This window comes from Ctenopharyngodon idella, chromosome 5 (genome assembly GCF_019924925.1).
Source record: "Ctenopharyngodon idella isolate HZGC_01 chromosome 5, HZGC01, whole genome shotgun sequence".
Classification (NCBI taxonomy): Eukaryota; Metazoa; Chordata; class Actinopteri; order Cypriniformes; family Xenocyprididae; genus Ctenopharyngodon; species Ctenopharyngodon idella.
In genome coordinates this window covers 43220631-43247423 of record NC_067224.1, presented here as the reverse complement: position 1 = coordinate 43247423, position 26793 = coordinate 43220631, and the positions used below count along the sequence as shown (strand labels likewise).

The 26793-nt window shown below is 35.3% G+C and overlaps 1 protein-coding gene across 32 annotated transcripts in view; it reads right to left on the bottom strand.

Moving 5' to 3' along the window:
* The window catches only part of LOC127513098 (uncharacterized), a 122046-nt gene that overhangs the window by 18641 nt on the left and 76612 nt on the right, over positions 1-26793 (bottom strand). For 4 of the 32 annotated variants that reach the window (XM_051894684.1, XM_051894683.1, XM_051894679.1 and 1 more), the window contains exon 2: positions 9656-9976. The exons of 13 other annotated variants lie outside the window; for them this stretch is intronic. In XM_051894684.1, the coding sequence (XP_051750644.1) occupies positions 9656-9976 (321 nt within the window). Of the gene's footprint in view, positions 1-2168; positions 2437-5917; positions 6395-6504; positions 6586-6771; positions 6832-7821; positions 7939-8995; positions 9308-9655; positions 9977-10352; positions 10469-20234; positions 20550-20668; positions 20990-21364; positions 21553-26793 lie in introns of those variants that run through there. 15 more of the 32 variants (XM_051894676.1, XM_051894692.1, XM_051894699.1 and 12 more) reach the window with 14 other exon arrangements.

The following is a 26793-nucleotide window of genomic DNA, read 5'->3' as shown; positions in this document are numbered from 1 at the left end:
TGGGAATAAACAGGGAATTTGCAAAATTGCAGGTTAGCCTATAACATGGTACTTAAATGTAGTTGAAAAAAACATCTTGCAGCATAATTTTGGTTAAAACAACCAGATTTAATGCAATTTCAGTTGAATTTTTATACCCTGACATTCACACAGCACACTACTAACTGCAGGGCTGTTGAGGCCACACCCCCTGCATGCACTGTGCGTTCCCCCAGTCCATAACATACACATCTGATCAAAATACAGAAAAAAACAGTAATATTGTGAAATATAACCACAATTTAAAATAATGGTTTTCTATTTTAATATATATTAAAATATAATTTATTCCTGTGATCAAAGCTGAATTTTCAGCATCATTACTCCAGTCTTCAGTGTCACATGATCCTTCAGAAATCATTCTAATATGATGATTTGCTGCTCAGTTATTATCAATGTTGGAAACAGTTGTGCTGCTTAATATTTTTATAACCTGGGATATTTTTTTCAGGATTCTTTGATGAATAAATATTTAAAGAACAGCATTTATTTAAAATAGAAATCTTTTGTAACAATATACACTACCGGTCAAAATTTTGGGGTCAGTAATTTTTTCCTTTTTTTTTTTTTTTTTTGAAAGAAATTAATACTTTTATTCAGCACGGATGTGTTAAATTGATAAAAAGTGATATTAAAGTGATATTGTTAGAAAAGATTTCTATTTTGAATAAATGCTGTTCTTTTTAACTTTTTATTCATCAGTGAATCCTGAAAAAAGTATCACAGTTTCCAAAAAAATATTAAGCAACACAACTGTTTCTAATATTTTTTTTTTATATAAATTTCCCAAAATGTCCAATTAATTCCCATAAATTCTCATGAATTCCCGTAAATTCCCGTAAATTCCTGTTAAGGTTCCAAATTGGAATATTTCCAAAATTCCCCAGGTTAAGTTCCCGTGGAAAGTTTCCGGAAATTTACCGGAAACTTTTCGCCCCTTTGCAACCCTATTTACAGTACACTCTTACTGTAATAGGAACTGTCACTTATGGTGACGTGTTCAATAATAAGAGCTCGGTTAACAGTTTTAACCTACAATCATTCTGTAAACTCCTCAACAGGTTCAATCTTCCCTCTAGAGAGCGAGTGCTGACTGTCACCAGTGTTGTGTTGAATGTTTCACTGTCTAACCACCATAACCACTAACCTAAGAGGAACAGATTTGACACAACACTGGTTGAGAAACATATTCTTCACTGTGAGAAGTGCTACTGTCACCCACATTTGGTCTGAACACAACTTATAGACTCATGAATTCCAAAACAGTTTTTAAAGTATTTCAAAGTAATTATTAACATCATCTCCAGCTCGGTCAAACAAAAAACATTTCACTACATGAGCATTTAGAAAAGATATTAAGTGTCTTCATGGAGTGTTTATACACATCGATTATAACATGCTGCTTTACTCTCTCCAGCCCTGAGAAAATATATCAGATCAAAGCTCCTATATTAACACTGCCAATGTCAAATGCAAGTACATCTCTTGCATTAAGCTTTGTGATGTATTTATGTGTCCGATAATGTGGCTTGTTAGTTTCTAGTTTATGTTTTAATGTGCTGTAGTCACTTAAAAAGCACTAAAAATGAATTTCCGCAAGAAGATCAAGTCCACACCGATCTGAGAAAGCAGTGGCAGGTAAATATAAATCACAAATAAAACAAATATATGAGCAGTGTGCTGTGATCGCTGACTCCATTGTGGGATAAACAATCCTCTAGTGCAGTGGTTCTCAACCAGGAGACTCAAGATGACAAAAAATACAGATGTAAACTGACATCGTATTTCTTATTTTAATTTGTTCTCTAAACAACTGTTATTTATTTAAGCTTGGAACACCTGGATATATGAGGGAATATAAAAAGTGTGATTTATAAAGCCAGAAAAGTCAATAAAATTAATCAAATTTAAAAAAAAAAAAGTAATGGAAATTTCTATAGTTAATATAATTTTCACTTTATCATGCTCAAAAAATGTAACTGTGAGTAACTTTGCCTCAGATTTTTGACACATTATGACAAATTTCAGTGCATTCAGGAATAAAACTGTATTAACCAAACAGTATTTTTTATGTTCACATCATACAGATCTTTTATGATATATTATAGATCATAAACATATTTCTTTACCTGTGAGAAGTGAGCAGAGAATGATCAGTCCCAGCAGACACAGATCACACTTATCAGACATTTTCTATTTCTGCAGTCTTCCTCTTCATAATATGCTCATAACTCTTTCTCTAAATATCATCAGCTCCTCCTGTGTTTGTGAACTTCCTCTGATCTGACCGAATGAGTGTTTAAATCCGGCTACAGTTGATATATAGTGACGCTGTGCCAGTGTATGATGGAGAAGTGTTGCTTCACAGCTCTCTTATTAATATCCACTCAAATTCTATTTTGTTGATTTACAGTACACTCTTACTGTAATAGGAACTGTCCCTCAAGAGCAACTTATGGTGATGTGTTTTCTGTTACATGGGTGACATTTATCATCCTGGCCATAAGAGGGCGATAGAAAGAGGAAAAGAAGGTTTGCTTTAAAAGAGAAGAAAGGAGGGCATGTTAATGGAGTGTGTTTAGTGGGGTGAAAGAAGGCCGGACATCACCTTTTGTTTGGGGAGTTAAGTGAATTATATTTCAAATGTTTAACTGAAATCCCAATGCACATTTATTTGATGTATTCTTGACAAATGTTTATTTTATATTGTTTAGAAGCTCACAGAAGACTCTGTTATGGGGCTCTAAAAGAGAAAAAGGACTGTTTGTGCAAATACCTACTGCAATATTACCTGGTTTGGATTACGCCAGTGGGATTTAGTGTCTATAGTGACTATATAGTTTCATCGACTGCTGAGACAGTTTCTGTTTGCACATCTACAGCATTCAGACGAGACCTTTTGCATTATGAACTATATATCCATTACTGCTGTTGCATTCTAAAACTCTTTGATATTCCTTTCATACTTTATTCATTTCTGTTTTGTCTATTTGTGCTGTCGTGTCTGTGTGATGATGATCTGAATCTATTCCAGAGTCAAGACTTTCTTACGATACTGAGATGGCTGATAGCTGTTCTACACTTCCGTAACTAAAATAGTGAATTAATTATAGCAGTTGTAGTGTTTTCAGAGCTGTGAGCTCACTGTTGAGGTTTGGAAACATGTTCCTCTGAACTCAGTTTAGACTGTTGATTCTGAATCATTCTGATGTCACTTCCTTTTCTTTCTTTAAGTGCTGCAGGACATTCAACTCTATCTTTTCAGTTACAGTTTTTCTCAATCGATTTGACACATTTCTCCAAACACAGATCACTGTTCTCAAAACAGTTAACTCAGTGATCTGAACACTTTGTAATTGTCCTGAGCAGATTAGTGCAGATAGTGGAGGAGATTGGTGTAGAAGAAAGAAGAGGAGAAACTGTAAGAAGAAATGGACATGGTGAAAGTGGACAACAGGGTGAAAGAGGAGGATCTATGATCATTGTGTCAGAGTGAAAAGGGTTGTAGATCTCTCTCAAGTATGGATATATATATATATATATATATATATAATTTACAAATATTTGGTTGTACCACCTGACAAAAAAGTTAAAGCTTTGAAACTTTGAAATGTTAACAACTGAAACTTGTTTAAACACACTGTGCGTGACTCATTACATCAGTTTTGAAAAGATTTTTTTAAAAATACCTTTTTTGAAGCTTTATTTGCTCAATGACCCATATTACAAAACCTGTTGGAAATACATTACAATAAACGTGTATTTTCATTAGTGTATTTGTACATCTACAGCTGAAAGTGTTTAAAATCATTAGAGAATACACTTGCAGTTTTGATGTTAGTATTTACTTAGATCTCTGTGTTAACTGTTCTGAGAGCAGTTACATTACTTACGAGAAATGTGTCGAATCAATTGAGAAAAACTGTAATAATGTTCAGCCTGTTTAATAAACTGAATTTAAACCCAGTTTTAATTTTATCAAAAAAATGACGGTTACTAACATTAATTTGAATTCAATTTGATTTAAATTTCTTTAAAGTGCCCCTATTATGGATTTTTGAAAATGACCTTTCATGCGGTGTGTAATGTATCTGTATGTGAATGTAAACAATCTGCAAAGTTGTAAAGCTGAAAGTGCATCATAAATAAAGTTATTGTCTGTCAAAAGAAAGAGTCGACTCTGAACCGCTTAAACAGGTTGTTTGTAATTCAAATCCCATTTCACACGTCACAAGTAAATACATTTACATGTCTGCCTACGTTCTGTGTGGATCCCGCGAAAACTTGAGCCCCCTCAAACGTTGTAGCTCATTCGTGTGGAAAACATGTTGACAAGACGCTGTGCTCTGCGCTGTGAAAGGAAAAACGGTTTATTTTCACCACCAAAGGATGAGGCTGTGAAGAATCAGAGGTTAAAGATGGGACAGTACCTGCTTTGGTAACACTTTATAATAACTGCACACTATGAAGCATTAGTTAAGCATTAGTAAACAATCAATTCATCATTTATAAAGCATTTATAGACATTATTAAGCAGTTTATAAATACACCCATAAATGCTTTGTTCTTGATTTATAAGCATATCTATAATGTGTTTAATAAATGTATTTTCATACTTTACTAATGATCAATTTATTATTTCTAAATTAAGTATTACATTATTTACAAACCAGTTATTTGGGAGTGTTCAGTGGTTCATAAGATCATTTATAAAATGTAAGTAAATGATTAATAAACTATTTAAATGTACATTTATACATCTTATTATTTAGACATATAGTAATAGTTACTCAGTGTGTTAAATGCTTTATTAATACATATTCCTACTGTAATTCATGATTAATTCAGGTAGTTATAAAACATTTAGTAGTTGTCAGTGAACTATTGTTGTGAGCTCATCTAAAGTGAGCACTATTCATGCCTCGTAAAGCTTTATAAAGGAGAATTAAAGGCTCAGTGATCTTCTGCACTGCTGTTCTCTAATGTTTTAAAGTTAGTACTGAGGTAGTTTTGACACTGTGAAATATTTTTTTTTACATTATTATTGTTTTATAAAAACATTGTATTTTGGCACTCCTGTAATCCAGTGTTGGCACTGGTAAATTTTTATTCAGCAATGTTTACACTTTACAGAAATGTATTTTTATATCAGATTGCAAAAGTTTAGTTTCATTTTGCTGCACAGTTATGTTTTCTGGAGGAGTACAGGGATTTTTACTTTCTGTGAAATTGCAGAGGTTTACTTTTAATTTTATATCAAGTTACCCATCGTAAAGTTTCATTTTTTTTCCTTTAAATAAATATTTCTATGTTCTGTATCCTTTAAATCTCCTTTATAAAAGCTTTACGAAGCATGAATAGTCCTCAATTTAGATGAGCTCACAAAAATAGTTCACTGACAACTACTAAATGTTTTATAACTACCTGAATTAATCATGAATTACAGTAGGAATATGTATTAATAAAGCATTTATTAACACACTGAGTAACTATTACTATATGTCTAAATAATAAAATGCATAAATGTACATTTAAATAGTTTATTAATCATTTACTTACACTTTATAAATGATCTTATGAACCACTGAACACTCCTAAATAACTGGTTTGTAAATAATGTAATACTTAATTTAGAAATTATAAATTGATCATTAATAAAGTATGAAAATACATTTATTAAACGCATTATAGATATGCTTATAAATCAAGAACAAAGCATTTATAGGTGTATTTATAAACTGCTTATTAATGTCCATTAATGCTTTATAAATGATGAACTAACTATTTACTAATGCTTAACTAATGCTTCATAGTGTGCAGTTATTATAAAGTGTTACCACGTCGGGTAGTTGATGGACATATATGTAACAAATATCTCAGGAAAGGAGACATTAGACACAATTGCAGAGGTTTTATTAAGAAAATGAGTAGCAATCATTTAAAATTTTAAAATAAAATGCTAAAAACAGCAATGAACAGACAAGATAGGAGAATCACCAAATCAGCTCCAACAGAGAGGATTATACAAACAGTCTGAGTCTGTCCATTACTGTAATTATTATTACAATTAAAACAGTTTATATATGAAAAAACTAGAAAATGACATTGAACACTGTAGGCAAATATCCATAAAATCCATATAAATGAAAAAAAAAAACTTGATGGCATCACTGTTTCTTCAGGGTGCTTAGAGGTTTTTTCTGTTTTCAGAGAAGATGAAAATTAAAAAATGAACAATCCTCTATAAGTTTTTGCTATTTTAAATATTATTGCAGATTCACTCAAAACTCAGCAGTATTTTATTGTAATATTGTAGGCATCTCTATTTCCTCTAGGTGCTGCGAGTCCTTCCTCCCTGCAATATAAATCCATTCATTGATCTCTCATAAGTGTTTTTACCATGATCGCAGATTGTTCCAGATCAGATGAGTGTGAATCATCAGACTGTGTGAAGCTCAAACTCACCAGCTCTTCTTGCACAGATGATCTGAAGAAGAATCACAGTAGGAGCAGCAAACACTGCGATCTCAACAATCATCACAATCACTGCAGGAAACACGTGTGGACAGAAGAGAGAGAGGAAGAAGAGATTGAATCTCTGAAACTGTACATGACTGAAGTCAAGGGTATTAAACAATGAATGATTATTGACAAGCATTTCCAGACCGACTGATAGTTTCAGTGTTATAAAGCTGTCGTCATAAATGAACTGCAAGCAAAGACGTGTCGTACCTCTGAATGATGATCCAGCGGTCCTACTGACTTCAGTTTCTGATGTGGTGACAGCTGGATCTGTGGATCACGTCTGTTAGTTCAGTTCAAACATAATGTAACATAAACATCATCATCATCATCACATAATACTTGAGCTTCACATCACAGAAATGATAAATATGTGATCCTGTGTGAACTTCCACTGTTCCACAAGTCTATCCAAGACATTTCTTTTACAATCTGCTGTAGTCCAGAGCAGCTCTATATCAGTGTGACTCAGTTATGCTGCTGAAAGCTGCTCACACTAACATGGGATGACTATGTTTAATAAATCACTATGATTTTAATCATTTAAGCTCAAAAACACAATATATACGAAAAAAGAGTATATTTACATTAGCTTTTATGTTGACTTAATGTTTGTGTGGGAAAGTGAATGATTGAGGTCTACAAATTCAGTAAGGTTTGATAAGCTCTTTCTCAGTAATTGGCACTGTAAACACAGCCCATATCAGTGTCACCCTCAGACAGTCTTCAGATCAGTTACTGGAGATGATAAGAACCTCCTGTAAGTGAAAGTGACATGTGAAGGCCAAGTATGGTAACTCATACTCTGAATTTAACCCATCCAAGTTAGTGCACACACATTAGGAGTAGTGAACACACACACACACACACACACACACACCCGGAGCAGTGTGCAGCCATTTTGCTGTGGAGCCTGGGAGCGATTGAGAGTTAGGTGTCTTGTTTAAGGACACCTCAGTCATTTCCTCTCGGTATTGAGAATCAAACCCACAACCTTCGGGTTACCAGTCTGACTCTCTAACCATTAGGCCACTGTATCATGTCATGAGTTACACTAGTTGTCTTATATAGACTGTACAAGAAAACATTATGGTCATGACTCAGGTATATCAAAATGTCATAGACTCACTGACAAACCTATTTAAAGAGCTACTTTTTTGTAGATGATATTTGTGATGATAAAACCAGTCTGTGAGAGCCAGTGCAAACCACTGAAGAGAGAGACTGTTGATGTGTGACAGTGATCATGTGATCATGAACCTTGTGTAGGAGCTGCTGCTGTAGTTTGGCTTGATTTGTCCTTGATTTTTGAGCTGCTGACTGGAATCAGTGTTGTTGAATGGACTGGAGCTGCAGAAGATGAATGTTCAGATCCATCTGTAGGACATAAACATCATATTTTCATACTTGATCATGACAGTTTGTGCTCCATCATCACTGTTTACAATGGCAGTAATTGAAAAGACCACAAAACTAGTCATAAGTTGCATAGGTATATTTGTAGCAATAGCCAACAATACATTGTATGAGTAAAGATTATTGATTTTTCTTTTATGCCAAAAATCATTAGGATATTAAATGATGTTTTATTAACAAGGTTCGGGAGGAACAGGTGCAGATAATTAACCTAACTAGCTCAGGTGGAGAGCATTCAATTAATCAATGCAACCATGACAAGAGGTATAAATACAGCAGACTTACCTCTGTTCGTCTGCATCAGCATCCCTCCTCCACCCCTTCTCCTCACTTCAGTTTTATCTACTTCTATCTCAACGGGGGAGTACTCTGGGTTCGGGCCAAAATTTTCAAGCTCGGAGCCCTCCCCCGGACAGCACGCCAAATATGCATAACTCTTACTGTACTTAATTATATGTAAATGTGAACTCGTGAAGTAAAGATCATGTTCCATGAAGATATTTTCTTACTGTAAATATATCAAAGATTCATTTTTGTAAGTAATATGCATTGCTAAGGACATTTGCTGATTTTTTTGCCTCCTCAGATTCCAGATTTTCCCTTATGGCTGGTTTTGTGGTCCAGGGTCACATATAATTTATGCCTCCTTTATATGACAGTGAAACACACCAAGCTGCTGCCCATAAACCTTCAGTTTGTCCTGAATTAATGACATTATTAACTGACCTCCTACATGGCTCATACTAGACTCAAATAGATTTGTGAAATATTTCATGTATGACCCATGTAGGAGGTCAATTTTAGGAATTATAAGCATTTTTATGCATTTTATGGCTTTAATCACAATTTCACAATGCCAAAATATAAACATAGATACAGGATATGAGTCGTGTCTGCGGTGAATGAAAACAGACAAGACAAAAAATGGGATATGGTCAAAAGATCATATCTGTCCATTAAGCCATACAATATAAACAGAGAGACTTCTGAAACTGAGTTAGGAAAGTTAGTTTCTCACCTGAATACTTGACAGTGTATCTGACTGAGGTCTTGACTTGATTTCTGTGAGTAAGCTGACATCTCCACTCTCTGTTGTCATCTTCATTCAGGAGTGTTGTAGTCAGAGTGATGATACAGTGATCTGAAGCTGATATCTGATATCTGGAGTCTGTCTTCAGATCAACACCAGACTGATTCACCCACAACAGCTGAATTCCCTCAGAACGGGCCCAATGATCACAAGGTTCTCCATCATATGAATACAACTGACAGGAGAGAGTCACAGAGCGACCTGGACTGATCTCAGTCTGTGAGGATGATGATGATGAAACTGAACACAAGATACAAATCACATGACAGACTTTAGTCTTTTAAAGAGTTTAAAGAATTGATCTACTTTTTATTGTTGGTGATGTTTTCTATTAATAATGACGTGTATTTATTCTTGTCATGTATATTGGACAGTTTTTTAGAATACTTAATTGATTGATTGTATATTTAATTGGGATTAATTGTATACACCTATTGATTGTCTATTTATGCTCTTTCTACTCGGAGTAAAATTACACCTTGACAAAGGCTTTTTGCCGAAACGTTGGTAAATAAACTATTTGCAAGTTGAGTGTGCAGTCATATCTTTTCATACCTTTTTAAATTAACCACATAATCATAAACTTACCATGAAGAACATGCAGATAAACACGTGTATCAGTTCCTTGTTTTTGTCCATTCACATATTGTCGGCAGATGTAAAATCCAGGATCTTCTTTTGTGACGTTCTTGATGTTCAGAGAGCAGTCAGACCCCAGACTCAGTCTCTCGTGTCTCTCTGTGTCTTCCTTCTTTTTCCCTAAAGTAATCAGTTCATCTGCTTCTGGATGTCTGAAACTGTTATAGATCCATGTAGTTGAGTTGCAGTCAGAAAGAGCATTATTACAGGGCAGACGGACATGTTCACCAGAACTGATGAACACATGAGTCTCATCCACTCCACTGGTACCTGAAACACAAGCACATTTGAGTGATCATTATGTTATATATTAATAAATGTAAATATAAAACATATTAGCATAAAAAGCAGAAGATTCAAGTCATACAGTCTTTTCCTCACTTAATGCACACACACACTCTCCAGAATGAACTGTTTTTCTTCATCAGAGAGCTGTTCAGATCACTCACACACTCTTAATATGAAGATAATGTTGCATCATCAGATGTTTGAGTGTGACACTATGTCCAGTATCAGGAATAATACAGTATGTACTGTATCAATACACAACCTGAATGTGGGCAAGAATAAAGTGAGCATGTTCAGATGAACTCTTTCCCAGACTAACTCCACTAAATGTCTTTAGAGAAAGTACAGATTTCTTTACCTGTGAGAAGTGAGCAGAGAATGATCAGTCCCAGCAGACACAGATCACACTTATCAGACATTTTCAGTTTCTGTCAGTCTTTCTTTTCAGTATATAGTTACAGCTCTTTCTCTAAACATCATCAGCTCCTCCTGTGTTTGTGAACTTCCTCTGATCTGACCGAATGAGTGTTTAAATCCGGCTACAGTTGATATATAGTGACGCTGTGCCAGTGCATGATGGAGAAGTGTTGCTTCACTTATTTATTAATATCTACTCAAATTCTATTTTGTTGATTTACAGTACACTCTTGCTGTAATAGGAACTGTCCCTCAAGAGCAACTTATGGTGGCGTGTTCAATAATAAGAGCTCAGTTAACAGTTTTAACCTACAATCATTCTGTAAACTCCTCAACAGGTTCAATCTTCCCTCTAGAGAGCGAGTGCTGACTGTTACCAGTGTTGTGTTTTGTTTTGTTTTGTTTTGTTTTGTTTTGTTTTGTTTTGTTTTGTTTATTAAGATCCCCATTAGCCACTGAAACAACAGTAGCTATTCTTCCTGGGGTCTCCTCAATATTCATGACATGTTTTACTTATATTTTTTACACCATTCAGACAACTGCACACACCACAACAGTATACAAGACATACAAGAAAAACTCAAAAACAGCTCATTTTCTGGTATCATTATACACTACAATACATATTCTATAATTACAAACAAAACTAAATCATTAGGTTCAACATCAATCTTCCTAAAAATCAAAATACACAATTATCAGTAATCACTGTGTGAACAAGAAACGTTTTAACTTCTTTTGAAAGCATTTTTTATTATTTTCCAGCAACAAAAATCCTGGTAATGAGTTCCATGCCACCATAGCACGATAAAACACTGACCGCTGTATTTGGTGAGTTCTGCATAAAGGCAGCACACATCGCATCTCACCTGTTTGTCTAGTGCAATAATTATGTGTATCTGAAAAAAAGGACAACCCACTATAAATTATTTCTGGAGTTTTTGATACAATAATGTTTCTCATAAATGTTACTAAGAAATACTTAAGTCTAAATTTTACAGTTAACCAAGCCAAACTATCATGCATAGCAGTCACACTGGTTCTATATGGACAGCCCAAAACAATTCGGGCTGCTTTATTTTGAGCAACCTGAAGTCTGTGTAAATTGTTTTCACTTGTATTTGACAAAACAACTGAGGCATAATCCAAATGAGAAAGCACTAATGACTGAACCAGTTGTTTTGTTGTCCCAACAAGGAATGAACTTCCTACAGTGTCTAATAATGGCCATACTTCTACCCATTTTTTGTAAAATTTAGGGTTATTTGACTGTTCCAAGACAGCTTACTATCAACAATTACACCTAATAATTTAATTTCTTCTACTTGTTCAATCAAAGTATCTCCAGATGACAAATGTAATGTGGGTGTCATTTTTAGAAAATATTTTGACCCAACTGCCATACATTTTGTCTTTTTTATATTGATGACTAATCTATTAGCACTAATCCATTGTGTAACTAAGGTCAGTTCTTTATTTAAGATGTTATTAAGTTGATCTACTGTTCTTGCAGATGCATATAGTGTAATGTCATCTGCATATATTGCCATGGTGGCATGTTCCATCACCAGGGGAAAATCATTAGTAAAGATAGAAAATAAAAGGGGCCCTAAGCAACTATCTTGGGGCACTCCACAACTCATCTCTTCAACCTCAGAATAACTGCCATTAAAATACACAGTATACTCTCGGTTACTGAGATAACTCTCTATCCATTTAATAGCTGCTGGTTCAAATCCATAACAACATAATTTTTTTAAGTAATATACTATGATCTAAAACATCAAACGCCGCACTTAAATCCAACAAAACTGTACCAACCAAATTTTTGTTATCAATTTCCTGCAACCAATGATCAGTAATCTGAGTCAATGCTGTAGTCGTGGAGTGACCCATTTTATATGCATGCTGATAAATTGTATTTAACCCATTTACTGCAAAATACTCCTGTATTTGATCATATACTACTTTTTCCATAATTTTACTTATTGCAGGTAACAAACGAATTGGTCGGCTATTTTGACCTGAAAATGGTTCTTTGTTATTTTTTATTAAAGGTATAATTTTTGCTGTCTTCCACTGTGATGGAAATACTCATATAATCAATTTAAGTTTATTGAAATGTGTAACAGGCAAAACAATTAAATCTGCCACCAACTTTAACAACTTGACCTCAAGGTTATCAAAACCCGAGAGTTTATCTTTACTTGCCCGTAGTAATTTTATAACGTTGTCTACTGTTACTGTCTTAAATCTGAAATTACATATTTTAGACTTCATTATAATATTTCTTATTAATCTATATGAAATATTCCTATCTTGTCCAAACTCCATGGCCTGTCTCAATTTTTTTATTTTGTTTTTAAAAAATTGGCCCAAGTAATTAGCAATATCATATGGTTTAGTGAGACAAATCCCATCAGCCTCCAAACATGCTGTAAACAATTTAGGCTTCCTTCCCATTAGTTCATTTAATGTACTCCATACTTTTGCATTATTCCTCTTAGCATCTTCAATCTTTCTTTGATAATAATATAAACATTTTTTAGATTTATTTAATTTTGTGACATAATTTCTTAATTTACGATATGTATTCCACTGTACAACATCATCAGATTTGATTGCTTCTATCTTGATTCCTTTGCTTCATATATTCCTTGAGCTCTTGATCCAGCCATGGAGCCGAGACATTTCTCACAGTTCGTTTTCTGATAGGAGCGTATTTATCCATCACCTGTACTATCAAGTTGTTAAAGACGGCCACAGCCCTATTTGGATCCTGCGCTTGTGTTACCTCGGTCCAATCCATACTCCTTACTTCTGCTATAAAATAATTTTCTTTAAAGTTTTTAAAAGTCCTTTTACAAATAAATTTCTGACCTGATTTTGGTACCTTTGTTATTCTTTTAACCACAATTAAATGATGGTCACCGCAGCCGACTGGAATAGAGACAGCCGCAGAACACAACTCTGCGAGTCTGCGTCAGGCCATATACACACAGGTTATATTTGCGCAAGCTCAGTGACACTAAGCTGACACTAAGCTGTTGTCTCACCAGTGTTGTGTTGAATGTTTCACTGTCTAACCACCATAACCACTAACCTAAGAGGAACAGATTTGACACAACACTGGTTGAGAAACATGTTTTTCAGCGTGAGAAGTGCTACTGTAAACCACACTGTCACCCACATTTGGTCTGAACACAACTTATAGGCTATACATTTGCACACAAGAGCATTACTTATTCACTTATTTCTTGTAGCAGTTTCCTGCATGCAAATAAAATCTAGAAATAAATTCATTACATTATTAGTTTTTTACTGAAAAGAGTATCCACTATCCAAGACTCATGAATTCTAAAACAGTTTTTAAAGTATTTCAAAGAAATTATTAACATAATCTCCAGCTTGTTCAAACAAAAAGCATTTGCACACACTACATGAGCATCTAAAGAAGATATTAACTGTCTTCAGGGAGTGTTTATACATGATATGATTATGTGTGTGTGTGAGGGAAACAACTTCTCTTTACAGGAATTTAACAAAAAGTAGCCCTTCGATTCATCTCGATTGATTGTAGGTAATGGTGTCTGGGAAGATATGGGTTCAGTTCACTTAGTTTTGTGAAGTTGTGGCCTCGATGTTGAGGGATCGACATCCTGCACATTGTGGCCATAAGTTTTTCTTTTTTTGAGGGAAACAACTTCTCTTTACAGGAATTTAACAAGAGGCCGCCAAAGTCCAAAAACCTCAGCTTGGGCACCACTGAGATAAACTGAGACAAACTGTGCTTTTTTCTCGATTGCTAACACACCATAACTGATTCATTTGGCACAATTTCCCAAACCATTTATTCAATTCTCAAAATAAAGACAAAATTTCTGCAAAACTCTACACAAAAATTCCCTTATTTTACAGTGGTTTAACCATGTTCTCACATACAGTAGTATAGTTAACTCAAGTGTCAGTATGTAAACTCAAACAGCACACATTTATCCATCAGTAAACATTCAGTAGCAAAAATTATGACACGATCAGAATCTTGGGATAATATAAACAGGAGCACAGGTGATTGTGCTTTAGAAAATATCCAGCTGTATTTACTCAGTGCAACTTATAACATCCAAGTAAAAGATATTACACCAACATGTCAGAAAAAATTAAAAATATTAAAAAACAGAATCACTAAGTTGGAAAAAGGATCACCCCCCTCCTAAAAATGACTTGTAAACTCAATCAGGTGTAGCTAATCACCTTCTCAGTGGCACACAAAGCCATTTGACTTTCAACTATGATCAGCTGTGGTCATTTTGATTAGCTCAGCATGAAAAGAGCTTTCCTGCATGGAGCATTTCAGTCCTTGGTAGTACAGCTGAAGCAAACAATCAACTATGGGTGGCAAGGCACTGTCAAAAGATCTTTGGGATAAAGTTGTGGACAGGCACAAGTCAGGAGATGGATACAAAATTTTTTTAAAGGTTTTATCAATGCCTAGAAGCACAGTAAAGTCTATCATAAAGAAGTGGAAGGTATTTGTTACAACACAGACCCTCCCTGGATCAGGACGTCGCTCCAAACAGGATGAAAGAGCCAGGAGGAAACTGGTCAGAGAGGCTACCAAGAGGCCTACAGCAACTCTGAAGCAGTTGCAGGAATTTATGACAAAGAGTGGTCATTGTGTGCATGTGACAACAATATCACAAATTCTCCACAAATGTGGCTTGTATGGGAGGGTTGCAAGAAAAAAGCCACTCCTCAAGAAAGGCCACATGCAGTCATGTCTGAGCTTTGCCAAGACGCACCTTGAAGATTCTGAGGCCATGTGGAAAAAACACATAACACCTATGGTCAGATGAGACCAAAATTGAATTATTTGGCCTCAACTCCAAAACAGTATGTCTGGCGTAAATCCATTACAGCTCACCATCCAAATAACACCATTCCTACAGTAAAGCACGGAGCTGGTAATGTCCTGTTATGGGGGTGTTTCTCTGCAGCAGGGACTGGAGCACTTGTCAGGATAGAAGGAAAAATGGATGGGGCAAAATACCGTCAAATTCTTGAGGAAAATCTGCTGCCCTCTGCCAGAAAGTTGTCAATGGGAAGAAGGTTTTCCTTCCAACACGACAATGACCCAAAGCACACAGCAAAACTGACCACACAGTGGTTGAAAAACAAAAAGGTGAATGTCCTTGCATGGCCTAGTCAGAGCCCAGACTTAAACCACATTGAAAATCTGTGGAATGACTTGAAGACTGCAGTCCACAAACGGTCACCATCAAATTTAATCGAACTTGAGCAAATATTGCAAAGTCTAGATGTGCAAAGTTAGTAGAGACATATCCCAACAGACTAAAGACTGTAATTAAAGCAAAAGGTGGTTCAACAAAATACTGACACAAGGGGGTGATTGTTTTCCAACTCAGTGATTCTGTTTTTTCAATTTTTTATTTTTTTCTGACATGTTGGTGTTATATCTTTTCATTATAATCTTTTATTATTATTATTATTATTATTATTACATTCATTTGGAGAAATGTGTCAAATTGATTGAGAAAAACTGCAATAATCTAATGCCAATAATTAGTATGTGTTCAGTGACTTAAAGGGGTGGTTGATTTTGATTTGACTTTTTTAACTTTAGTTAGTGTGTAATGTTGCTGTTTGATCATAAACAACATCTGCAAAGTTACGACGCTCAAAGTTCAATGCAAAGGGAGATATTTTCTTTTACAGAAATCGCTTTTTAAGGACTACAACAAACAGCTGGTAGAGACTACAACGAGCTTCTTTCCAGGTTGGTGACATCACTAACTCTAAAATTTACATAAACCCCGCCCCCGAGAACACACACCAAAGGGGGTGAGGCCATGTTGGGCTGCTTTAGAGAAGAGGAAGAGTTGTTGTAGTAGAGTGTTGTTGACATGCCGTCATTCAGCTCGTCAGGTTCTGCCTGACCCAAATCCCAAGCCACCCAAGAAGAAGTCCACCGCGAGGCCCAGACGACCTAAGAGAGTGGCCGCTGCCTCACCAGAGCCTCCAGGTAAGTCTGCCGCCGAGCAGCCTAAGCTTCCCGTAAAGCCTGCCTCCACGCCTGAACCGCAGCTCCTAGCGGCGCCCACTCCAGTGCGCTTGGGGCTTTCAATTGAATATGAGGGGATGTCCTGGACCCCTTCTCCAGATCCCTCTCCAGCTGCCCACGAGCCCGCTCCAGCTGCCCACGAGCCCGCTCCAGATGCCACGAGCCCGCTCCAGCCTTCCACGAGGCCGCTCCAGCTTCCCACGAATCCGCTCCAGCAGCCCACGATTCCGCTCCAGCAGCCCACGAGCCCACTCCAGCCCACGAGCCCACTCCATTCCATGAGCCCTTCCTGCCCACACTAAATCTCCTGAAAAATTTTTTTGGGGGCCCCATGTACCCGTGGGGCTCAGAACCCGCCAAGGCTGCGTACGTCTCCAGACAAAAAAGTGACCTGATGACTATTACGCCCAATGCTTGTAAGCAGTATATAAAATCCACTCTGTTCAAGATGGCAGAAAACTCCTTTGCTTATCTTGGTGTCATAATAACTAAAAATCCAAGAGACCTACTTAGAGTCAATTGGCAAAAGAGGATCGACCAATTGAAAAATAATATAGACTATTGGAGAACACTGCCAATTTCAATGGTAGGTAAAATCAATGCAGTAAAGATGGTGAGCCTACCAAGATTCCTCCACTTATTTCAGTCTATCCCTTCATGTATACCACAATCCTCTTTTAAACTAGACAAGATAACAATTCAGTTTTTATGGAATTATAAAACAGCAAGAATTAAAAAACAACACTTATTTAAACCTAAGTTGGAAGTTGGAAGCTCTAAAGCAGTGTCATATTTCTATAATGTATTAACTGATCTGGTGGATAGTGACACAACTACAATTAGGAAAGCATGGGAGAAGGACATAGGTTTCACTATTGAAGATGCGCAATGGGAGGAATGCCTACAGAACATACATGACTGTTCAATTAACACTAGACACAACTTAATCCAGTTCAAATCTCTGCATAGAGTATACATGTGCAAAACTAAACTGCATAAGATTTTCCCTGAAGTATCACCGGTATGCAATAAATGCAAGGTTGCGGAGGGTACGCTGTTACATTCGTTTTGGACATGTTGTAACCTTCATAAGTACTGGTCTGATATTTTTGCGCTGCTTTCCAAAGTGTATAAAAAAAGATTGTTCCAGACCCTATGATTGCTGTTTTCGGGGTAATTTCTGTACCTTCTTTTAGTAAATATGAAAGACAGTGTATTTCTTTATTTATGGTTCTTGCAAAATTGGACATTGTTCCAACATTCGATGTGTTGCTGAGTGAGCTAGTGAGTATTATTCATATTGAGAAGTTATGATTTATTAACAACTATAAGCTAGATATTAGAGATATAAGCTAGATATATTTTGGAAAATATGGAAGCCGGTATTAGATCACTTAGGAATGTGATAATTTTGTACTGGTTTTCATACTGCATTATACTTTTGTAACTCTTAAATTTATTTACCTAACCATTATTATCTTGTTATTGTTGTATTTATTTATTTATTTTTATTTTTTCCTCCCCACACCCTTCTGATGTTATTACTGTGATCTGTTTGGAACCTCTTTATCTTGTGTATCAGGGATATGTATCTGTAACTAGAGTACACTTATACATTATACATTTGGTATACCATACTATTGTTTCCTTCTTAGACCTTTGTTCTGAAAAACAACTGTCATTTAAAAACTATTACTAAATAAAGTAAAAAAAAAAATAAAAATAAAAAACTCACCTTTCTGGTGCACACCACTGAAGAGTAAACATTGAACGGTAACACTTTAAAATAATTCACGCTATGAAGCATTAGTTAAGCATTAGTAAATAGTTAAATCATCATTTATAAAGCATTAATAGACATTAATAAGCAGTTTATAGATACAGCCTATAAATGCTTTGTTCTTGATTTATAAGCATATCTATAATGTGTTTAATAAATGTATTTTCATACTTTATTAATGATCAATTTATCATTTCTAAATTATGTATTACATTATTTACAAACCAGTTATTTAGGAGTGTTCAGTGGTTCATAAGATCATTTATAAAGTGTAAGTAAATGATTAATAAACTATTTAAATGTGCATTTATACATCTTATTATTTAGACATAGTAATAGTTACTCAGTGTGTTAATAAATGCTTTATTAATACATATTCCTACTGTAATTCATGAGTAATTCAGGTAGTTATAAAACATTTAGTAGTTGTCAGTGAACTATTTTTGTGAGCTCATCTAAAGTGAGGACTATTCATGCCTCGTAAAGCTTTTATAAAGGAGATTTGAAGGATACAGAACATAGAAATATTTATTTAAAGGAAAAAAATGAAACTTTACGATGGGTAACTTGATATAAAATTAAAAATAAACCTCTGCAATTTCACAGAAAATAAAAATCCCTGTACTCCTCCAGAAAACATAACTATGCAGCAAAATGAAACTAAGCTTTTGCAATCTGCAAATTTCTGTAAAGTGTAAACATTGCTGAATAAAATTTACCAGTGCCAACACTGGATTACAGGAGTGCCAAAATACAACAAATAATGTTTTTATAAAACAATAATAATATAATAAAATATTTCACAGTTTTAAAACTACCTCAGTACTAACTTTAAAACATTAGATAACAGCAGTGCAGAAGATCACTGAGCCTTTAAATCTCCTTTATAAAGCTTTACTGTCCTCACTTTAGATGAGCTCACAGAAATAGTTCACTGACAACTACTAAATGTTTTATAACTACCTGAATTAATCATGAATTACAGTAGGAATATGTATTAATAAAGCATTTATTAACACACTGAGTAACTATTATTATATGTCTAAATAATAAGATGTATAAATGTACATTTAAATAGTTTATTAATCATTTACTTACACTTTATAAATGATCTTATGAACCACTGAACACTCCTAAATAACTGGTTTGTAAATAATGTAATACTTAATTTAGAAATGATAAATTATCATTAATAAAGTATGTAAATACAATGATTAAACACATTATAGATATGCTTATAAATCAAGAACAAAGCATTTATAGGTGTATTTATAAACTGCTTATTAATGTCTATTAATGCTTTATAAATGATGAATTGACTGTTTACTAATGCTTAACTAATGCTTCATAGTGTGAGTTATTATAAAGTGTTACCCATTGAACAATCCCAGCCAGCGGTCCCAGACAGGTACGGCACTTGGTGTTCCCTTTTCGTTGTGGTCTGCGCCAGGACAAACGATTTGGGGGGTATTATTTTGCGTTAATAAAATATTATTAATAAATTATTAATAATAAATAATGTATTTTTTTGGCTTGAGATTGCCAGGCCTGGTATGTGCTATTTGCGGTGCGTTTCTCTATTTGCATGTGTTGTGGACTTTTGCAGCGCATGTGTTGTCAAACTGATGAAGATATTTTCTTTATTTGCTGCTGTTTTTTCTATTTGCATGTGTTGAGCCCTCTCGGCAACCATACATACTAGACTCAAATAGATTTGTGAAATATTTCATGTATGACCCATGTAGGAGGTCCATTTTAGGAATTATAAGCATTTTTATGCATTTTATGGCTTTAATCACAATTTCACAATGCCAAAATATAAACATAGATACAGGATATGAGTCTGCAGTGAATGAAAACAGACAAGACACAAAATGGGATATGGTCAAAAGATCATATCTGAGCCATCCAATACAAACAGAGAGACTTCTGAAACTGAGTTAGGAAAGTTAGTTTCTCACCTGAATACTTGACAGTGTATCTGACTGAGGTCTTGACTTGATTTCTGTGAGTAAGCCGACATCTCCACTCTCTGTTGTCATCTTCATTCAGGAGTGTTGTAGTCAGAGTGATGATACAGTGATCTGAAGCTGATATCTGATATCTGGAGTCTGTCTTCAGATCAACACCAGACTGATTCACCCACAACAGATGAATTCCCTCATAACGGACCCAATGATCACAAGATTCTCCAGCATATGGATACAACTGACAGGAGAGAGTCACAGAGCGACCTGGACTGATCTCAGTCTGTGAGGATGATGATGATGATGAAACTGAACACAAGACACAAATCACATTACAGACTTTAGTCTTTTCTGCAAACGTGAGTTTAAAGGGAGAATGGAGTCCTTTTAAAATTGAACATAATCATGTAATTCACAGAAACACTAACCATGAAGAACATGCAATGAAACACGTGCATCAGTTCCTTGTTGTTTGTCATTCACATATTGTCGGCAGCTGTAAAATCCAGGATCTTCTTTTGTGACGTTCTTGATGTTCAGAGAGCAGTCAGACCCCAGACTCAGTCTCTCATGTCTCTCTGTGTCTTTCCTCTTTTCCCCTCCAGTAATCAGTTCATCTGTCCCTGGATGTCTGAAACTGTCATAGATCCATGTAGTTGAGTTGCAGTCAGAAAGAGCATTATTACAGGACAGACGGACATCTTCACCAGAACTGATGAACACATGAGCATCATTCACTCCACTGGTACCTGAAACACAAGTACATTTGAGTAATTATTATGTTATATATTAATAAATGAAAATATAAAACATATCAGCATAAAAAGTCATACAGTCTTTTCCTCACTTAATGCAAACACACTCTCCAGAATGAACTGTTTTTCTTCATTAGAGAGCTGTTCAGATCACTCACACACTCTTAATATGAAGATAATGTTGCATCATCAGATGTTTGATTGTGACACTATGTCCAGTATCAGGAATTATACAGTATGTACTGTATCAATACACAACTCTGAGATCACAACTTGAATGTGGTCAAGAATAAACTGAGCATGTTCAAATGAACTCTTTCCCAGACTAACTCCACTAAATGTCTTTAGAGAAAGTACAGATTTCTTTACCTGTGAGAAGTGAGCAGAGAATGATCAGTCCCAGCAGACACAGATCACACTTATCAGACATTTTCTGTTTCTGTCAGTCTTTCTTTTCAGTATATAGTTACAGCTCTTTCTCTAAATATCATCAGCTCCTCCTGTGTTTGTGAACTTCCTCTGATCTGACCGAATGAGTGTTTAAATCCGGCTACAGTTGATATATAGTGACGCTGTGCCAGTGCATGATGGAGAAGTGTTGCTTCACTTATTTATTAATATCTACTCAAATTCTATTTTGTTGATTTACAGTACACTCTTACTATAATAGGAACTGTCCCTTAAGAGCAACTTATGGTGACGTGTTCAATAATAAGAGCTCAGTTAACAGTTTTAACCTACAATCATTCTGTAAACTCCTCAACAGGTTCAATCTTCCCTCTAGAGAGCGAGTGCTGACTGTCACCAGTGTTGTGTTGAATGTTTCACTGTCTAACCACCATAACCACTAACCTAAGAGGAACAGATTTGACACAACACTGGTCGAGAAACATGTTCTTCACTGTGAGAAGTGCTACTGTAAACCACACTGTCACCCACATTTGGTCTGAACACAACTTATAAGCTATACATTTGCACACAAGAGCATTACTTATAGATTCTATTATTTATTTTAGCAGTTTCCTGCATGCCAATAAAATCTAGAAATAACTTTACATTAGGCCTATTAGTTTTTTACTGAAAAGAGTATCCACTATCCATGACTCATGAATTCTAAAACAGTTTTTAAAGTATTTCAAAGTAATTATTAACATAATCTCCAGCTCGGTCAAACAAAAAGCATTTGCACACACTACATGAGCGTCTAAAGAAGATATTAACTGTCTTCAGGGAGTGTATATACACAATGATTATGTGTGTGTGTGTGTGTGTGTGTGTGTGTGTGTGTGTGTGTGTGTGTGTGTGTGTGTGTGTGTGTGTGTGTGTGTGTGTGTGATCAAACCAGCTAACAAGTTCTAAATCACAGTTTGAGCTGGTCTAGCATAGTCGTCGTCAAAGACAATCATGTTTAATAAAAACAAAAATAGTGCGGACGGACACAAAAACACTTTCAGTTTGAATGGCCCTGTATTCACATGACACAACACTGGTTGAAGTTTCTGAAAGTTAAAAAGTCTCAAAAAGTAGTCTTTCAATACATTTCGATTGATTGTAGGTTACGGTGTCTGGGAAGAGATGGGTTCAGTTCACTTAGTTTTGTGAAGTCGTGGCCTCGATGTTGAGCGAACGACATCATATTCATCGTGGCCATAAGTTTTTCTTTTTTTGAGGGAAACAACTTCTCTTTACAGAAATTTAACAAGAGGCCGCCAAAGTCCAAACACCTCAGCTTGGGCGCCATTGAGATAAACTGAGACAAACTGTGCTTTTTTTTTTCTCGATTGCTAACACACCATAACTGATTCATTTGGTATGATTTCCCAAACCATTTATTCAATTCTCAAAATAAAGACACATTTCTCAAAACCATAAACACGTTGTTTTCACATATATTCCAATTTACTTAATGATTTCTGCAAAACTCTACACAAAAAATTCCCTTATTTTACAGTGGTTTAACCATGTTCTCACATACAGTAGTATAGTTAACTCAAGTGTCAGTATGTAAACTCAAACAGCACACATTTATCCATCAGTAAACATTCAGTAGCAAAAATTATGACACGATCAGAATCTTGGGATAATATAAACAGGAGCACAGGTGATTGTGCTTTAGAAAATACATCCTAGAACCATCAACAGTGTTTTGTACTATACAGTATAATTAGAGTACAAAGTAACAGTACTTTATATTAGAGAAATTCTACTATTCTGTGTCCAGTAAACTGTAGAACATGTACACCCTCAAATTCAAAGCTAGATATATATATATATATATATATATATATAATTACATTCATTTGGAGAAATGTGTCAAATTGATTGAGAAAAACTGTAATAATCTAATGCCAATGATTAGTATGTGTTCAGTGACTTGAAGGGGTGGTTATTTTGATTTGACTTTTTTAACTTTAGTTAGTTTGTAATGTTGCTGTTTAATCATAAACAACATCTGCAAAGTTACAACACTCAAAGTTCAATGCAAAGGAAGATATTTTGAGTTGTTGTAGTAGAGTGTCATGCCGTCATTTTACACCGGACTGCTTCACAAACGAGAGTCAATTCAACGCTGGATTTGCACAAAAGATTAACATGACGGCACATGCTAGTGGATGAGTTGAATCAACTCCACAGCAACTACATAAATTTATCCACTAACCGTTCAGAAACGTCCAGTTTCATTCTAAAAGTTGTAACTTCTTCCTGAGTCTCTCCATCAGTGTCCGACTCCGGTTTGAACAATGTAACACTGAAAACTTTCGTCATTTTGGCTGCTTGAGATTCTCCAGCTTTGTTGTTGTTGAGCAACCGAAGTTTGAGCTGTTAAAGCTCCGCCCTCTTCTGGAAAGGGGGCCGGGAGCAGCAGCTCATTTGCATTTAAAGGGACGCACACAAACAGGGGCAAATTTGGCAAGCTATAATAAATGATCTGTGGGAAAGAGCTGAAACTTCACAGACATCAGAGACTTATATTACATCTTGTGAAAGGAGCATTATAGGTCCCCTATATTTTTGTGTCATGGTGGAAAGAGCCACAAAAGCTCTTTCAGTAGCTGTGGTCTAAAAGCCTCAAAGTCATCAGGGCTAAAGTGGAAAGAACAAAGATGTGAGTCTTTAGGAAGTTTTATTCATCCACAGACATCTTCCCATTCTTTTCTCCTCTTCTAATCGCTAGTAAAGCAGTAAAGATTTGCATCGCTTCTCTTGTTGCCCTTTGACTGAAAATTACAACCAAAAGCTGCACAATGTGGCATCGTATATTATATTCTGAGTTGTATTGCAGTAAAAATAGTAAGTGGGCAGTGTCAGTAGCTCATTGAGTGCAACCATTTGACGTCATCGACGTAGAATTCACTGTGCACCTAAACAAAATGGCGCCCCCAATGTCCAAATATGTCATGGATTTTTTAAATAACATAAATCTTTCATGGGTTTTCTACTACATATTTTAGTAAGAGACATCATTTACATTATATTAAGCCATACAAGTCTTAACACCAGGGGTTCCCTTTGCTGCATGTTAATATCTGACCTTTAACCTTTAACAGAAGTGCTCTGGGCTGCATTAACACTTCATTGTGTTTAACAACAATAGCCTTTGTGTTTAAAGTAGCACATAAATAACAGTATTCATAAACTCTTACAAATCTTTAACTCATACTGCATTTAATGATTTACAAAAATCAAAAAGCTGAGTTAATAAATAGTCAGTGAGTCTTGTGTGAGAGTTCAGAGGAAATTGATTTCATTACTGATTTATATGATTTGAAAATAGAAAGACTTCTACCACTGAATTAAAAAAATTCACATAGACTGGGAATCTTATGTAGGGATGTAAAATAAGCACTACCTGTTTAAACTATTTAAGAGAATTAAAAGTAACCATGAACTGCATGATTACTACAATTATGTTACTTGGGCCAAGATATTGTAGATCTCCAGTTATTATCATCGTAATCTGCGGCACAATAATCATTAGATTGTTGAGAATAATAGGAAGCATCCGGTACCACTATCATTCACTATAACCACAGTTGAAATATGAAATCTTTAGACACAGCAGAGTGACTGAACAATCCAATAAAAAAAGAGCAAGTTGACATGTTAACTACCAGATGCATTTTCCTTAGATATGACCTAATTCTAGACTACTACATTTTTCAACACTGTTATGTCCTAGGACATGTATATAAGTGGAAATGTTTTGTTGTTGTTGTTGTTGTTGTTGTTGTTGTTTGTGCTCTGCTTTCTTTGTTCTGTTTGTTTTCTTTCTCTCAAACTCTAAAGACTATCAGGTGGAGAATCATTTGACATCTTTTCTACAGGTTCTGATAGGTTAACAGTACAGATAACTTTAGCAACATCCAACCATGGTATTCTGTTCTTTACACAAATGAGGTCATTTAAAGCCATTATCTTTGACACTCTTTGTTCTCTATACGTAATAAAACTTTGGTAAGGGTTAGAGGTGAGTCATAAACTCCAGAAGGACTCTTCTCATCTGGGCCGCTGTTGAACTCTCCTGGAGATTATTCTTTTGGCATGGTCACAGCAGTCTCATTATAATAAATAACCCCTGCAAGCACAATTAGATAAAGCTTTTTTTTGTCAGGACTTCACTGGAACAGAACATGAAAACTACATCGTGCACTGATACAAACTTCTACACTGTCATAGTTTAACATACAGTGACCAATGGTGCTATAAATACTAAAAAGAATTACACATACTAAGTATGCATATGCATGCACATAGCACTGGTGAAAGTTTTGTAGTTTCACAAGTATAAAACGTCTGTTACCATTTCTGAAAACAACCACAAGTAGTGCAGTTCATCACTTAAACAGGCATGTGACTGACAGAGGATTAATCTTCCATACAGGGCACTCAAAATACAAACCTTAACAAGAAATGTTTTCACACAAACGTTTTTTTATTTACCAAAAATGCAAGACTTCAGCAACATAACACCTCTTGCTTAATATTAGGTCAATTTTGCTTATATATACCAATATCACTAATCACAATCCACATGACATCCATCCGTTTTGGTTGAGCACTTGAAAATATTGCTTAATTTTCCTATAAATCATTAGAAAGATCTAAAGTTTTATTATCAAGTATTGAATTATTATGAAAAAAATCTGTGAGTGTAATTTCTTAACTTTTGTCTTATGCATCCACTGGAGAAAAACTTATGGGTTTGCATATGTTTACTTCAAATTTCTTTAGAGAGAAGTATTATTATTATTATATGTGAGCATTATCGAGTACAAACATGTACTGTAATATCTGTTTCATTTATACTCGTAGCCAGAGGGCGCACTCACGCAGAAAGTCCATAAGTGAGACTCAAAGAAGTCATAAACCTTATGACGTTCCAGGAAATCCCTTATATGGACAAAGGCATACAGCTATCGCTATAGCAGAATAAAACAGAGATAGAGACATTTTGACTAATGAAACATGAAGACAGAAACATATGATTGCGACAATATACGGTTTATCTGTGTTCTTCTAGACATCTTGTCTTGTGTATTCTCATAAGAATAAGTTACAGTTATAATGCAATGCTGATCGACATAGCCTTTATCACTGTACAGAATAGCCTACTGTAAAACAATATAATTTCTGCCTCATTCTATTATATGAAGCCACGTCAGATCACAAAACAACGTTATTTCAAACACTCGGCTGACATTATGAAGTGAGTTTGGAGTAAAAACATGTCTCTTTTGTTGGGCAACAAGTTTGTAAACACTTCTTCTCATTACAAGTTTGGAAAGATGTCTGGCATG